The 15,771-nt window shown below is 29.5% G+C and overlaps 1 protein-coding gene across 1 annotated transcript in view; it reads right to left on the bottom strand.

Moving 5' to 3' along the window:
• Positions 1–10,747: 10,747 nt before the first annotated feature.
• The window catches only part of LOC143244700 (uncharacterized), a 170,376-nt gene continuing 165,352 nt past the window's right edge, over positions 10,748–15,771 (bottom strand). The window contains exons 34-37 of the mRNA XM_076489818.1: positions 14,328–14,528; positions 13,672–13,819; positions 13,128–13,165; positions 10,748–12,069 (exon numbers count right to left, since the gene is read on the bottom strand). Of these exons, the coding sequence (XP_076345933.1) occupies positions 12,056–12,069; positions 13,128–13,165; positions 13,672–13,819; positions 14,328–14,528 (401 nt within the window). The 3' untranslated portion in view covers positions 10,748–12,055. The remainder of the gene's footprint in view (positions 12,070–13,127; positions 13,166–13,671; positions 13,820–14,327; positions 14,529–15,771) is intronic.

The raw sequence follows: 15,771 nt of genomic DNA, 5'->3' as shown, positions 1-15,771 counted from the left end.
TTATTTTATTTTTAATCGTATTTTACTCTTTATTTCTTCAGGTATCGTACCAGTTGTTTGATGCAGATAGTCTTGGTGCTTTTCGCCATAAATAACCAACCAGATAATTTTATTCCTAGTGAAATTAAATCTATGCAGTCTTAATCTTACTGTTACAAAGACATAACTGTATTTCGAGTGTTATCAAACCCATGTATTTCGATTAATGACTCTTGATTAATAGTCAATGAAGTCTAAACTGTCTAAGCAGATACATTTGGATAAGTAATCTTATATCAGTTGGTTTGTTGTGATTTTAGTGTTTCTTATAAATTTCACAAAAAGCTACATTTGACATTTGAAAATACAGAATATTCTTGTCCATTGAAATACAGTCAAAACACTTTATACAGTCTTTATAAGCGAAATCCAATTTATACGTCGTTAAGCTGAGATTTAAAGAAAAGAGGATATTAAGTCCAATGAAATTCCAACTATACAGTATTAAGCTAAGACTTAGAGAGAGAGAAAAACGTTTGTCTGCTGAAATCAAACAGACGACTTTTTATGGTGAACTGCAGCATATTTAATTCAACTTACCACCTTGGATGTACCTGAGATGTGATTCGATTTATCTTCACTGAACAAGAGAAGATGTAACTGGATGTACCGTAATAGAGCAACAAGACAAATAGTTTGATTTTTGTATCATGAAGCTATAGAAAATGTGATCTGACCCATTATGATGGAGTTACAGAAGAAGTAATTTGGCTCACCTCCATGATGCCACAGAACAAAAACTTTTATAACCAAAACTCAACTAAAGAAGATATAATATGATTTATCACCATGATGCTAAGAAAGATGTAATTTGTTTTATCATCATTTAGCTATGGAAGTCTTAAATTTATTTATAATCTCTGACAGAAAAAACATAGCTTGACTGGTCACCATAGGAGAGCAGAATAAATAATTTAATTTTATATGATGAGCATACTTAAGATATAATTTGGTTCAATGTCCTGAAGCTACAGAAGATGTAATTTCATTTGAAATATCTAAGCTTAAGCGGACATATTTTGATTTTTGTATCATATGGGCACAAAAGATATAATATAATTTACGATCACTGAATAATTTGATTTGCCACCATGAAGTTGCATTGTACATGATTACGTTTACCATCATCGAGCTACAGGTTATGTGATTTCATTTATAGCCACTCGGCTACAAAAGCAGGACTTGGCATACTATTACAGAATTATAGAATGCTTAAATATATTTTTAAAAAGAGAGAAGACAAGATTTGTTTTGTCGTCAGTAATTTACAGAAGACATAATATATTTTATCACCATCGTGATATTGAAAACATAATCTACTTAAAATCATGGAGTTACTTAATAAGAAATACGATTTACCACCATGAATTTACAGAAGACTTAATATGATTTACATGCACACTATGGTTTATAATATTTTATTTCATTTACCACCAAGAACTTACCAAAGGAAGTAACTTGATCCATTATGGAGCTATACAGGTCTTTAAACTTAATTTAATTTATCACCACTGATCTACAGAAAACATAATGTGATTTACCAAAATGGAGCTACAAAAAAAAGAAATTTGATTTACTCATCTACAAACAATTTAACTTTTTTTACCACCATGTAGTTACACAAAATGTAATTTTTGATAATACCATTGAGTACAGTTGATACGACATAGTAAGAGTTTTCTATTATTTTTACCCATGAAGCTATATAAAACCTAATCTGATCTCTCACTATGAAAGTACAAAAGAACTTTCATTCACCACCACCACTACAGAAGACGTAACTTGTTTTTCTGTTATGGAGTTACAGAAGGCGGATTTAAAAAAAAAAAAATGTTATTAGGCTTACCACCATAAAGTTACAAATAATGTTGTTTCATTTAACTTCGTAGAGATACTGAAGATAAATTTCTCTCACGAAGTCTTAAACGTTTTTACTCACTATGCAGTTTGTTTATTTGTTTGGTAATTTCATCAAAGCCACACGAGAAGTATCTACACACATTTATCTCTTGTTTTGTAATGATAGAGTAAAATGAAAGCAACTAGTCAACACCAACAACAGACAAATTCGTGCTACTTTTTGGGGGATTGAATGGTAGCATTTGACTACTAAGTCTCATAGCGTACAAGATATATAAGCGAGTCCAACCTGTCTAATAGAATAAATATGCTTTATGTTTACGAGGTGGAGTTCTCTTCTGTAGTTGTGCAATATTAAATCAGACCACTATCTGATTCAATCGTACTATTTGGCAAAAGCTAAAACACATAAAATAAGGAGTAAATTCCTAACTGCTTCTTTACATAAGTTGCACAAGAAGATTTAAAATCACTGAATTTGAAACGTAATACAATAACACATTTAATTCTTAACAGAATAAACATTTGCTAATTTGCTTGTATCCGACTAAACATGAATATTTTCGCACGTTTGAAATGGTGCGTGATATCACAAACTACAATTAACATTCTAATACATCCATTATTTGTGGAAAGATGAATACCTGTTGTTTACTGTAGTTACGTACGTCTAAAACCTAAGTAATTATAAAATATAAGACATTTCAGTAGTTTTATAAAATTAACCCCAGTGTAATGCATTAATAAAAAGTATTTTAAGAAAATCTTCCATTTTTGTTCAAAAGTTGTTTTTATTTAACGTTTTACAGCTAATATATCAGATATATAAATTTCAGCTCACTTCGTACTTCCATTTTAAATAAGTGTTATTTAATACGGAATTTGAACATTGAGTTCTAACAAAATACGTGAGAAATGAAGTCAGCAGTTCTGTTGTAACTATTGTTTCTGATTTGGATATTTAAAAACATTTTAAACTAATTTCAATATTGTGTGCATAAATGGATTAAACAAAAAAATCAAATAATAGTACATGAAACAGCAAACATCGCACATATCATTTAAACCCTTAATAATACTGAGGAATGTTTATAAAAACAGAAGTTGAAATAAAATGCACAAATTTTCAAAACTTAGAGTAAATCATTCAAGAAAAGTTATAACATTATAAATAAAGCCTACAGGAAGGAGCCTTTTAAAACAGCACACATAATACACACACAAAAAAAACAATTAACCAAGGAATAACATATGTCATACAAACATATTCTGGAAAAAAAAGAAATGTAACAGCCTTAGACCTAGTACACAACCCTTTAACAATAATATTTTTCTACCACGATGAAACTCCGAAGTAGCACAACAGTTCACCTGTGGAATCACACCGCTACAAACTGGGTTTCGATACCCGTGGTGAAAAGAGTACAGATAGTATTTTACCTTGTTTTGTGCTTAATTCAAAACAATAACAACTTTAAAATAGCCATCTTTCTTTGGCACCTAACTTTTTTGTTGGTTGTAAGTTCTTATAGTTGTGAGAAATGCCATTCCCTTGCTACGAGTATTCTTAAACTCAAATCCCACAATACGTCAAGTAAAATGTAGTACAGATATCAGCAGCTGGTGGTACACTCTCTCATAATGATGTTTTGTCGGTATGGCGTCATATTTTTATCTTTCTATCCTCTCTCTTTTATATTGAGGTTAAGAGAATATATATATTTGGGCTGTCAAATACGTCTGTAAAATAACAGTTGATTTTATTCAGGATATTAATTACTAGGTGTAACTAGATTCTCCCTTAATTAAGTCGACATAAAATAAAATAGCAATGTTGAATAAAGTGTTACACAAAGTGAACAATCTTGATTTATTATTATTATTTAATGCGCTTAAAAAGCAGTTCAAATATGTGTTTTATCAGAACACTCACGTTGGACAATTATTTTAAATAGCTTCTCTCAAGTTTGTTTGTTGAAGGCCATGCTCTAGAAATAAATCGATCAGTTAGAAGTTTCAGACAAACTAAATACCAGATATATTAGTCTCTAGAATACCTCACATTTACCCAGAAGTGCATGCAATACCAGGTAATTAATCATTCTCATTACATATAGGTAGGACTATATTCACTGATTATCACTTGAAAGACCACTGAAAGACATAGTTGTCGATGACCTTACACAGCATTGTATTAAGTGACAGTTTTTCATGGTGGTAGTGGGTGTTGCGTCTGTAGTTACTAGACTCAATGCTAGTCACAAGTGTGTCGACCTCAGATGGGGAAGGGGTAGTTCCACAAGGTGTCACCAGAGGATGCATAACTAGGGCATGTTAAAGACAGGGAGAACATTGCTAGGCGTGATTTCATAGTTCAAATAATCGGATCCAATGATCACCATGACAAGCAGATGTTACCATGATAAAAGAGGTTACTCAGAAAATATGTTGCTACATCGTAATGATATCATCACAGAGTATCTCAAAATGTCATTAAAGTATAGATTTGATTATGTTACAAGTAAACTGTTACTTTAACGACGCTTAATTGAATCAATTTTATTTAATTATATTTAATTACATTATCATTATTTTAATGATTTTTCCGATCTACAGTAAAATAAAAAGTATACTTTTTATTGTTCTTGTAAAAATATTTTATTTTACGTATCTTACTTTATAGCTTTAAAATACATAAGTTTTACAAAGGCAGATAATGTTTCTTTAGGTAGATAGTGTTGCTGCAAAAGTATAATGCTACTAGGCTGATTGTTTCATTAAGGTTCTATAAATGGATGGTCTTACTAGGCATAAATTTCATTTTCATTTTATCTTCATAACTAAAATATTAAATACGTTTTCTAAAAGAAGACAGTGTTACTAAGAATAGTGTTTGTGTAAACGTTTTACAAAGATAGATGTATTTCTTTAGGTGGATGGTCTTACTAGGATTATTGTGCATGCCTAACAAAAGTAGATGCTGTTATTATGATTCTATATACAAACATAACGTTAGTAAAAGCTATAGCGTTTTTCAAATGTTTAGATTTATTTATGAGTTGGCACTTACAAAGGGTTACAGAGTTTCTTTGGAATGAAGAATAGCATTACTTTAGGCAGACGCTATTTCTATAGTTCTATATAATTTTAAACCACCTGTTGTTTTATTTTCACAAGTGAAATCCTTATTTCAATGAGGCAACTATCATAACATATATTAGTTCATACACGTTATACACTTTTGTATGAGGCAGTTATTATAACCAATGTCCTTAAAAGTACGATTATTTAATTTCTTATATAATTTAATATGCAGTTTACATTTTTGTGGGTGACATTAACTAGCTGCCTTCCTTATAGTATCTCACTTGTAAATTAAGGACATATAACATATATAACATTCATACAGCCCTTAAAACAAAGCTAAAACAGACAAATTATTTATTACAAATAATACATAAGTAAATATCAGATAAAATTCATTAAAGTTTTGAAAAGAGACGGGTGTAGTATGTGGCTTTCACTTCATCGTTGATATCACTGTAAAGCAAAATGATTTGTTGATACAGATTAACAGTTTAGGTCGGAATATGTATTCTGTAAGTCTGAAATTCCATGAAATTTGAAATGAATAACGGTCATGTGACATAAAAAATTAAGTTTCAGATTTTGAGAATTTATTGAAATACTTCCTTTTAGAATTATTAATTTAAAAGATGTATTAAAATTTAGTTATAAGCTATGTTTTGATGTCACGTTTATTGATATGTATTGATAAAAGTATCTTTTTTTAAGTATTGTAGGTAACTCTGGAAAAAGATCATGACAAGGTAATTTTCCTCAAATGATTAAAATAATTTATTGATATTTGAGTGTGTGTTTGTACTTGGAGCTTTATTAAATGATTTAGTTTTAAATTATACATGGTTTCTTCACTAAAGGGTTTTCTCTGTGCATTATCTGCTATTATAATATATTACAGTGCATAAAAAAGCTATTATTTACTGTTTTACATTAAGTAAGATATTATATTTATCTTTAAAGGATTTATTTGTATATGTTAACCAGTTTTATAATGGTTTATATTATTTTTGCAAAGTACTATAATTTTTAAGGTTTGTCTTTTGTTACGTATTGCATTCTTCGTTTAAGGGCGTGCTGTAGTATTGTGATTTTTTATCATTGTTAAAAAGTTTTGTTCTCTGAGTAACGTATTGGTGTTTTTGAAAGACCGCAAGGAATAACCCAGTTCTCAACCAGTTTATATTTAAAGTTTAATGGCTTAAAATTAAAATTACTTGTTGACTTGAGACAAATCTGAAGTATGTAAGATTGAGAACGCATCGATACAATATACTTTTGTCTATGGAAATATTATAATAGTTATTCTATATTTATTCTTTGTCCTGAATGTTTCCCTTAAAGTTCTAGATATTCATGCATCTATAGGAAATAGTAGACTGAAAAGGACATATAAACATGTCTTATTTTCATGTGATTAACTTACTCTTAGTTCCATGTTTTTGAACAGTTACGCTTATAATCGTATTTAAAAGCTGAGAAAAAATAATTTTGCATGTGTTTCTTTCTATTCGTATTATAGCGTTATTGTAAAGATATCCTCATAGACAAGTTTGTGGAAGAACTACCCATGGAAACGATGTGGCATCAGCTGGGCGTATGAAACTTTATCACCTCATCTGAGGCAGTAACAATCATGATGTGATATGAAGTGGTAAATTTGAATCACTCATAGGAGAGGATGAATCATATAGCATTAGCTGTGGTAACTTCATTTCCGAAAGACTGTCTTTCCAAGGTCATACCAGGTTTGAACTCAGTAGAGGAATGACCAACCCCCCACAGATCATTGCCTTGGAAAGCAGAGATGTTGTGGTTTATTTAACAGAACACATAACACTCATGACTCAACCTTGCCATCATTACAAAAGGGAAGAATGAAGCACCTGCTTTGTCTGTGGATCATTAGGTCACATTCATGTGAACTACCCCTTCGTCTCAAAGAAACAAGGTAGATAAGGTTATCAGATTTGACCAATGGTACAACAGGTTTAAGGGAGCCAATATCAGGCAGTGAATACTTCAACTGTTGCTCTAGGAAATCTGAGAAGTCTGAATTGAGTCCAGCCACCAACTTTGGGAGTGAAGAGGATAACTTGTATTAAAAATTGTGATGTCACATTTCTTTTTGGAGTACAGTGGGAAAGATATGGTTCCTGATTGATGTAGGAGTGGCCATAAACTACCCTTATACTCTTGGTTATTATATCTTGGGAAACAGAATTCTATTATAATGAAACAAATGAAAATATTATATAACTCTTACTATTCTAAGATTCATCTGAAAATTATTTTAGACTTAATTTGAGAATAAAAAAATGTTCACAATTGAAATCGTGTACCGAAACGCATTTTGCTCGCCTCTTTCATTTATATTGGTGCAGAAACCATAAGTATAAGGCTTCATATATTGGTGAAACTATGCATCACTTTAAAGCATGAATAGTTAACATAAAGGCATATCAATTAAACCTGGAGAAAAGCTATTAACTCTCCAGACTCTGTTATTTACCTAGGTAATGAACAAGGACATTAAGACTTTTCTAGAACTTTAAAATAATTCTAACAACTAAATATGAAACTGAGCTTTTGACAGTAGGGACGTTATACATAAGAGCTCTTATTTTGTCTGTAATTAATACACTTTATTCAGTTGATTCAAATCATTTTTATATGTATGACTTAATTTGCTTTACATAGTATTCATATTCTAACGCTTTTAGTTTTTCCTTTGTTATTTTATATACAAAATGTTTAATGTCGCTTGACATATAGCGTATCATTATACGCTATATAATTATTATATATAGGACATATAACATAGATAACCTTCATACAGCCCTTAAAACAAAGCTAAAACAGACAAATTATTTATTACAAATAATACATAATATTATTATGTATTAAACAATACATTAAACAAATACAAATACAATTAAGTCAAACAAATGACTTAATTTGCTTTACATAGTATTCATATTCTAACGCTTTTAGTTCTCCTTTGTTATTTTATATACAAAATGTTTAATGTCGCTTGACTTATAGCGTATCACGTTTCTGTGTAATTAACATTGTGAATTTTCGAATCCATAGCATACTTAAGAAGAAATTTTGAAATTTACGAAACTTCTATTAAATATTCCAAATAATTATCTTCGAGTTGTTGTTGGTAATTATGTTTAACTGCCGATTGGAGTTGTAAAATCAAAGCGAGAGATTTAATGCCTAGTATTTTCTCTTTAGCTACAGGTTACTTCTTTACTCTTAAAATACATTGCTGGTATTAAAAAGATACTTCTGTAAGATTGCAGAAATGAGTGGAAAATCATCACTTATTTTTGGCTGATACAGATGGCCTTATATTTATAAATACCTATTACTCCAGACCGATAAGTATTACTTTTACATGTAACAAAATAGTGTGAAGATTACATTGGTTTTAACTTGCAGGCAAAACCTTCTTTTGTTTAGAAAAAAAAATCAAATACAATACAGTTTCTCACGTGTATGTATTATTTCATGTTTGCAATATTTTTTATAAATAAATAGTTCAATAAATTTCACAATATTACCTTTTGATAAAAATTTGTTACATTTGCAGATCATGCAAAACAAATATTTCTAATTAAAAATTAAAATATATACAGAAAATAATAAATATTTTTTCTAAAAAAAATAAGCATACAACTAAAACATATTTAAAGTTTGAAAGCATTCAGGCGTCTAACTGAATAAAAAATTAACTTGCTCGGTTAAGCTACTAGTTTGAAAGCAGAAAACTGTTAACTTGAGTAAGGAATCTAGTTACCAGGATAAGCTTGTATAATGAAAGAAGAAAGCTGTTAGATTAAGCAATAAGTCGTGTTATTTGGTTGAATTTGCATCCTAAGACCAGAAAGCTATTGAGTAAAAATTCTTGTTATTAGCCTAATTTCGTAGCCTGAAATATGATGGAAATGTGGAAGTGGTACGATGTTGGTTAGTTGGTTGCAATTAATCATAAAGCTACACAATGAGCTATCTGTGCTCTTCTCACCACTTTTGTCAAAAACCGTTGTTTAGCGTTGTAAGTATGTGAAAAGGACACAGGATAATTAAATCAAAATAAATTAGGCACTAAAAGAACGTTGAGAATATAATTAGAGGGTGAAATACCTGATGCCAAGCTTTATGGACTGTGCACTACTATGTGCTGTGATAAGACTTCATACATGAAAGGAAATCAGCCTATGCTGTAGCTAATGCTAAACTTTTCTAGCGTGTAAATCAAATTAATTACGTCAAATCAACTGGGAAGGAATGATCAGTAGATTAAAATATTTATTAATATAATCAATATAAAAAATGTTAGTGTGAAATTAACATGTTTAAAAATAAAAAGAGAAAATGAAAAATATAAAACAAATGATTAACTTATATTACAGCTGTTTTCAGTATGCAAATAAGCAGTGTAATGACATACATCAAAACTTCATTTTTGTATTGTTGTGCACTGCAGTGTCACTGCAAACTGTCTGCTTTTGAAGAAGGTATAAAAAGTACCTTCCTAATTCAACATATTCACACAGATATTAAGAGGTGTTCCATGATCGCAGATTTACGACTTCCGATAATGGAATATACTTTATTCTTAGTAACACTGAAGAAGAAAACAATGAATCAACTTGGGACACTATAAACACCCAGAAAGAGACATATAACAATTTATATCCCATGAGATTATTAAATTATATAAAGGAATTGAGATTTTAGTTCTTTACGAATTAAAGGCTTAAATGAATTTTAGTTTATTTGAAATGTACAAGCAATTACACACAAATACTGAAGATTCATACCACATTTAAGTTCAGATGCGAAGAAACTATCAAAAACTGTAAAAAAGATAATCCACAACGGTTTATATAAAATATTCAACATTTAATAGATGGATATATATGTCAATATTCTAATTCCTGATTTTGCTACATCCTCAATTACTGCAATGATTTTAGATATTAAAAAAAAATAAACACAAAGAAATTCCACTTGTAAAATAAAACATTTTGTTGTGGTAAATATTACAATGTAATCTTTGAAAGAATTCCACCCATCTAGATGGCAACATTAATGTCCGAAGAATACAACCCAAACATATATATTTTTTAATTTTAGTGACGTTATTCATCGATTAACAGCTCTATGTGTTACTGTGGTTAAAAGCAGAAACGCGAATGATTGCAGCACCATTTTATTGTAGAAAAATGGTGATAGCTGTAAAGAATTGCAATAAAAAAGTCAGTATTACTTTATATTTTTATAATACTGTACTTAGTTATTTTGTTTTTATTAAATTACTCAATACTTATCGTAAGCAAGACGTAGAAATGTCTAAGTATGATACACTATGCGGTGATATTAGATGATTTCTGAATAATAGAGAACTCAGCTGGGCTGCGAGCTAGCTTTAACCCTTCAGAAGAAAAAATAACAACGTTATATACCAAAAAAAGCGTATTTTGTACTAGCCGGGTGAAAACCTCCTTTGTAACAAAGCATAGGAAATTGTGCTTTAATTTTTTCTTCATATAACAAACATTGAAAGTGTGAGAAAAATATCTAAAAGTACCACTACAGAAAAAAAAAGATATTCTTTTATCAGGAATTCTATCATATTGAAATATGATAGGGGTCCAAGTCCTCTCCCCTCATGACCTTCCCTGTGTCATCATGTATCACTCAACCAAGCTTGGTGCTGATTAATAATGAAATGTAAAAATGCATAAGGAACAGATACACACACACACGTATTTGAGGGAAAAAACTGCTTATTATTGTAGAATATTCTGATTTAGTTTTAGTTGATAACATTGTTTTTACGTCCAGTGACATAATCTTAAGGATATGATAGTTTGAAGAACAGGAACAGTTCCTACTCTTACGTACTCCTCTCGCAGTTTCAGTCAAATTAACTATAGCAAAATGTCAATACTTGAAACATATTAAAATGTGATAATGAGCAGAGATATTATAAACAGTTGGTTTAAATCAAAGTCGTAACGAACACTGAACATTATAACATGACAAAAGCCCCCTTAAAGTTTTGAATTATCTTTATTTAAAATCTGAATAAAACGTGATTGCACTCAAATTGCTGTATGAAACAGAATAACTTATAACACTTATTATTCCAAAAGTAAATGGCCTATTAGGTAAATATTATGACTAAAAATGTATTTCAGGAAGATTGTATTAAGCAACAAATTAAACTATTTCAGATTAATTTAAAATATAGGAAATGATCTGGGTAATAAATCAAAATAATAATCAGTATATCAAATAACTTGTATTCTATTTTTGATCGTTTATAATACTCTGTCTATTGTTATTTGCATAAATACAACTTCTTGTAAGTACATGCAACTTATATGTTAAGCAAAAAAGCTACTTCAGAACATAAAAGTACATAAAGGAAAATGTATGAAATGTAAAGTAAAATAGCATACTTTTATTTAAACGAGGGGTTCCTTAAAAATGTTATAATAAATCATGCCTATTACAGCAAATATATAATGAAACTCAAAACAGTTAAATTAACAGTAATTTATCTCAGGCTAATAAAGGACAGTTTTCAGAATTAGTACGCATTACTTAAAACTACAACGGTTTCGGTGAGAATAACCTGTTAATGTTTTCTGAAAATGAGTAATTAAACAAGCAACGTTTATGTTTCAAAGTTAACCTTTTTTTGTAGACGCAACTGGGGAAACAAGTCAATAGCGCTGTGAGAAGAACATAACAGAACATGAGGTAACATCACAGAAGTTTTAGTTAAAATAAATCTTTGAGGTTCATGGAAGGTCAAAAGACCAAGTTGAATGCCATATAACTAATGAAGTGTTAACCGAAACAAGTGACTGGCTTTATGAGAAGAATAATGGAAACTTCAACAACACAGCACACGAAATGAATACCACAGCATTTCTAGATTACTTCAGTGTCACAGCACACAGCATTCCTAAATGATTTCAACATCAGAGCACACGAGATGACTATCACAGCAATTATAGGTGAATGTGTGGGATATTCAACACGAATTCTAATATTTTCTTTCTGCAAAAGATATAATAAATGACAGTTCTTTTTTGCATTTTTCATATCTAATATTTGTACATAATAAAAATAATATTTGATATTTATAAAATATTCAGTATTACTAGTTTCAAATAATCGAATAATATATACTTTCCATTGATTATAGAAAGTAAAATATGTTAAGATAAAAATATATTAAGAAGAGTCATATAAGAGAGGTTACATTTACAAGCTTAAGAAGCTATCAACTTTCAACTCCCATCCTAAAGAAGACGAGCAAATCTGCTAAATATGTGGGAATAAATGTTGTGTGGTGTGACGGATGTGCTATCATATTTTGATATTTGTTTAAGTTAAATGTATGTATAGAAATGTACGTAACATATACTATTAAATGTGTAATGCGAAATTCCCGCCTATCCACTAAGATTTCAAAAAATTATCGAGTGTAAAAATCAACAATACACGTGCGTAAGTGAACATTGGTGTATCGTCTACATTGTTACATAAGCAGGAGCGGTCCGGCATTAAAATAAAGATACGTTACATTTAAAATAAATAAAAAACTTATTAATACAACATTAGGAAGTTTTGAATAAATTCTGTGGACCATAAATGACCATTCGATTTTTTTAAAGCATCGATATATTCCCAATAGTTAGGATACTTAGTTAAGACATATCTAACATAGCTTTGTGAGACAAGTTAGAAAATAACCTCAGAAATTCTTAAGTCTTATCGTAAGTAATGACTTCGGAAAGGCTTAAAGAAGATATTTAAAAGTATTTATAAAAGAATGCACAGATATATAGTTTCTAATTATGTCGACAGTACAGCCAAAGTCGCACATGCGGCATTACTCTAATTAGTTTAGTAAATGCCTCATGAGTTTAGAAAACTCGTTCAAATAAATATGAATTATTAAATATCTGTATAAGTTATATATATATAAAGAAAGATAGATTAACGATTCTTAATTCGCAGAGAGTAGTTAATTATAATAAACATACGTATCATATTTGTATTCAGAATAACTGAAAATAAGTACATGAAAATTAACACATATAAAATCTTACCTTCATTAACTGATGACGGAAAGATAGCAGGAGCAACACTGTTCAGTAGAGAAAGAGTTATGATAATAAGTGATTCCAGAAATAAATTTAGTACCACATATTACACCATTTATTTAAAGTAGGCAATGTAATTATTAAATGATAAACTAACAGAACGACTTCATCAACACTACATAAGAGAAATCTAAAAATTTATAAAAATGTAATTAATATTTTGAAATGTAAAACATTTTCACAATAAACAAAATACATTTTAGACCTAAAAAGACTGCAATTTAAAATCTGGTGAGGTATTTATTTATTAACAGTTAATCAAATATTTCTGTAGGAAAGTTACTTTTAAACATTCAGCACTCTTTTAATTCAAAAAAAAAATATGTGAGCAGTTCTGAAAATCTTTATAGTTTTCAACAATGAACACTTTCCTGATTCCAAAAGATACCTTCATGCTTTGAACTTTTCCTAATTTAGAAAAATGCGTGCAAAAGCCTACAAAAGGATAAAATATTCTACTAATTTCTGAAAGGTTAAGATCGTTTGTTACCTTACTGATTTCGCTGACTTTAAGCATCTTTTATTTAAAATAATCAGTCCAGTTAGTGCCAATACTACTCCAACTACTCCACAAAACAACACAATAAACGTTTCGAACTTCCCAAAAGAAGTTGTGCTTTCTGATGCAGATTCAGCGTCTGAAACCGACATTTATCAATTTGAAAATTCACAATAATCTTCTAAATATGACATACCATTGAAAAATGATCATTTATTTTTAATATCTTCAAGAACATTTCTTTAATCAAACAACTCTCAGTGAGAAATATATACATTATTAGTTTCACACTGCGAAAAATAAGTAATTAAGTTAATCTCTTTCGATTTTATTTGTATTATTTGTGGCATAAAATAAAATTAGTCTGAGATGTTTTCCGTAAAATGAATGACTTTCATTTATAAACTATTTCTTCTTGAGTGAATATTTTATTGGAAATTAATTCGGCGTAACAAAGAGAAAAGTAACATGCATCCACCTTCCCATTTAGTTTAAATTACATTATTATAAAAAAAGGGAAATGCAAATGGGAAACCTATTTACTTCAAAAAACACTGAGTGTTTACAATATATATATATATAGCCAGAAAATGATATACAATGAGACCAAATGGAATACAAATCTTACATAAGTATGTCTAAGTTACCTTTATTGAAATAGTCATCATCAGGTTCTATTAAAACAAGGCTGTAGGGCAAAGCCAGAAGTTTGTAACCTACAATATCTGTTAGATTTAGCGTCTCGGTGTTAATTCTGTTAGACAACGTGCGTACAGCTTCGACTGGTGAAGTTTCCAGGTCAAAAAAACTTGATGTAGGTAGAATAGTAAATTGAATTTGCATTCGATCTACGAAGAAAAGAGAAATTTGTATATAAAATCTTGTGATAGACAGCACACTGATTTTGATTTGTGTTTTGTATTAAATAATAATGCCTTCCTATTAGAGAATGCTTATGTACTTAGAATTAAACTAAAATTCAACCTGACCACCAGTATAAATAAATAAATATATTTTTATTATGTTTCTACTTATAAGGATTAAAATACTTTGTTTCATCATTCGGATAAGCTATAATCTCAATATCATCTTATTAAGTTCGACCAGCATAGGAGGTTTAGGTTAATTAAAAATACATGTTATAAATAGAAAACAATAACTCGAGTAAAAGTATAATATCAAGAATTTAAACAAAATAAAAAGTACTGATCATCGATCTGGTAACTAGTATAACCAATATTGTTAATAAATGTGGCAAGTGAATGAATTCCTAATATTTAAAAAAATGTATTTTATAGTCTGGCACACATATATAAATATCATACGTTTATATATATTTTAGGAGGTAGAAGTTTGATCACGAGATAAAGTTTCATATTGAATTGATATTTTGATCTCTGAAGCGCATGTGGTTCAGCCAAACTAGGAAACGCTTGACAAGCTAAATGCTGAATCTTTCTATCAGTAGTACTTTTAAAAGCGTCACTATTAATCACTACTAAGAAAAAATAAAGCATATACCAATTCTGTAGCCTTAAGGTTTTTTGGTAGATTGGAAACGATTTTTTTAATGTAAAATTACTTCATTTTTATCTATAGTAATTTCCTTTTAGTTATGGACCAATTTATAAGTGTATTTCTATTTATGATGATGTTTAATCATTGTTGTGACTTATTCTTTTGCTCATCAATTTAGCAGTTCCCGAAGATGTCTTTAAATTTATGTTCACTATTCGATACATAACCGTGTGTCTAAAAAATAGATGAAAAGCAGATACCATAAACCTTTCGAGTTTCTACATGTTTAATAAATCAAATGTTCCCTTTCTTTGAGTAGAGTTTCTTCAACAGCTCGCGATTGAAGCCAACTACGTACAAAAAATACTTCTATGCAAATTTTGTTTTTAAAATATAACTTAAGTCCTTTTCTCTATCAAATTTCCCTGATATTACGATATGTGAACTCACACTATGATTAGTAAAATTAGGTGACCAAATGGTTGAAAGCCTGTCAACCGAAACTTCACAGAAGTTCTGTATTATTTAACTTTCACGTATACAGACGTTCCTTTAAGTAGCAGAAAGTTTTAT

Source organism: Tachypleus tridentatus, chromosome 2 (genome assembly GCF_004210375.1).
Source record: "Tachypleus tridentatus isolate NWPU-2018 chromosome 2, ASM421037v1, whole genome shotgun sequence".
NCBI classification, from domain to species: Eukaryota; Metazoa; Arthropoda; class Merostomata; order Xiphosura; family Limulidae; genus Tachypleus; species Tachypleus tridentatus.
Note: the sequence above shows the minus strand (reverse complement) of the source record. Positions and strands in the feature narration are given on the sequence as shown.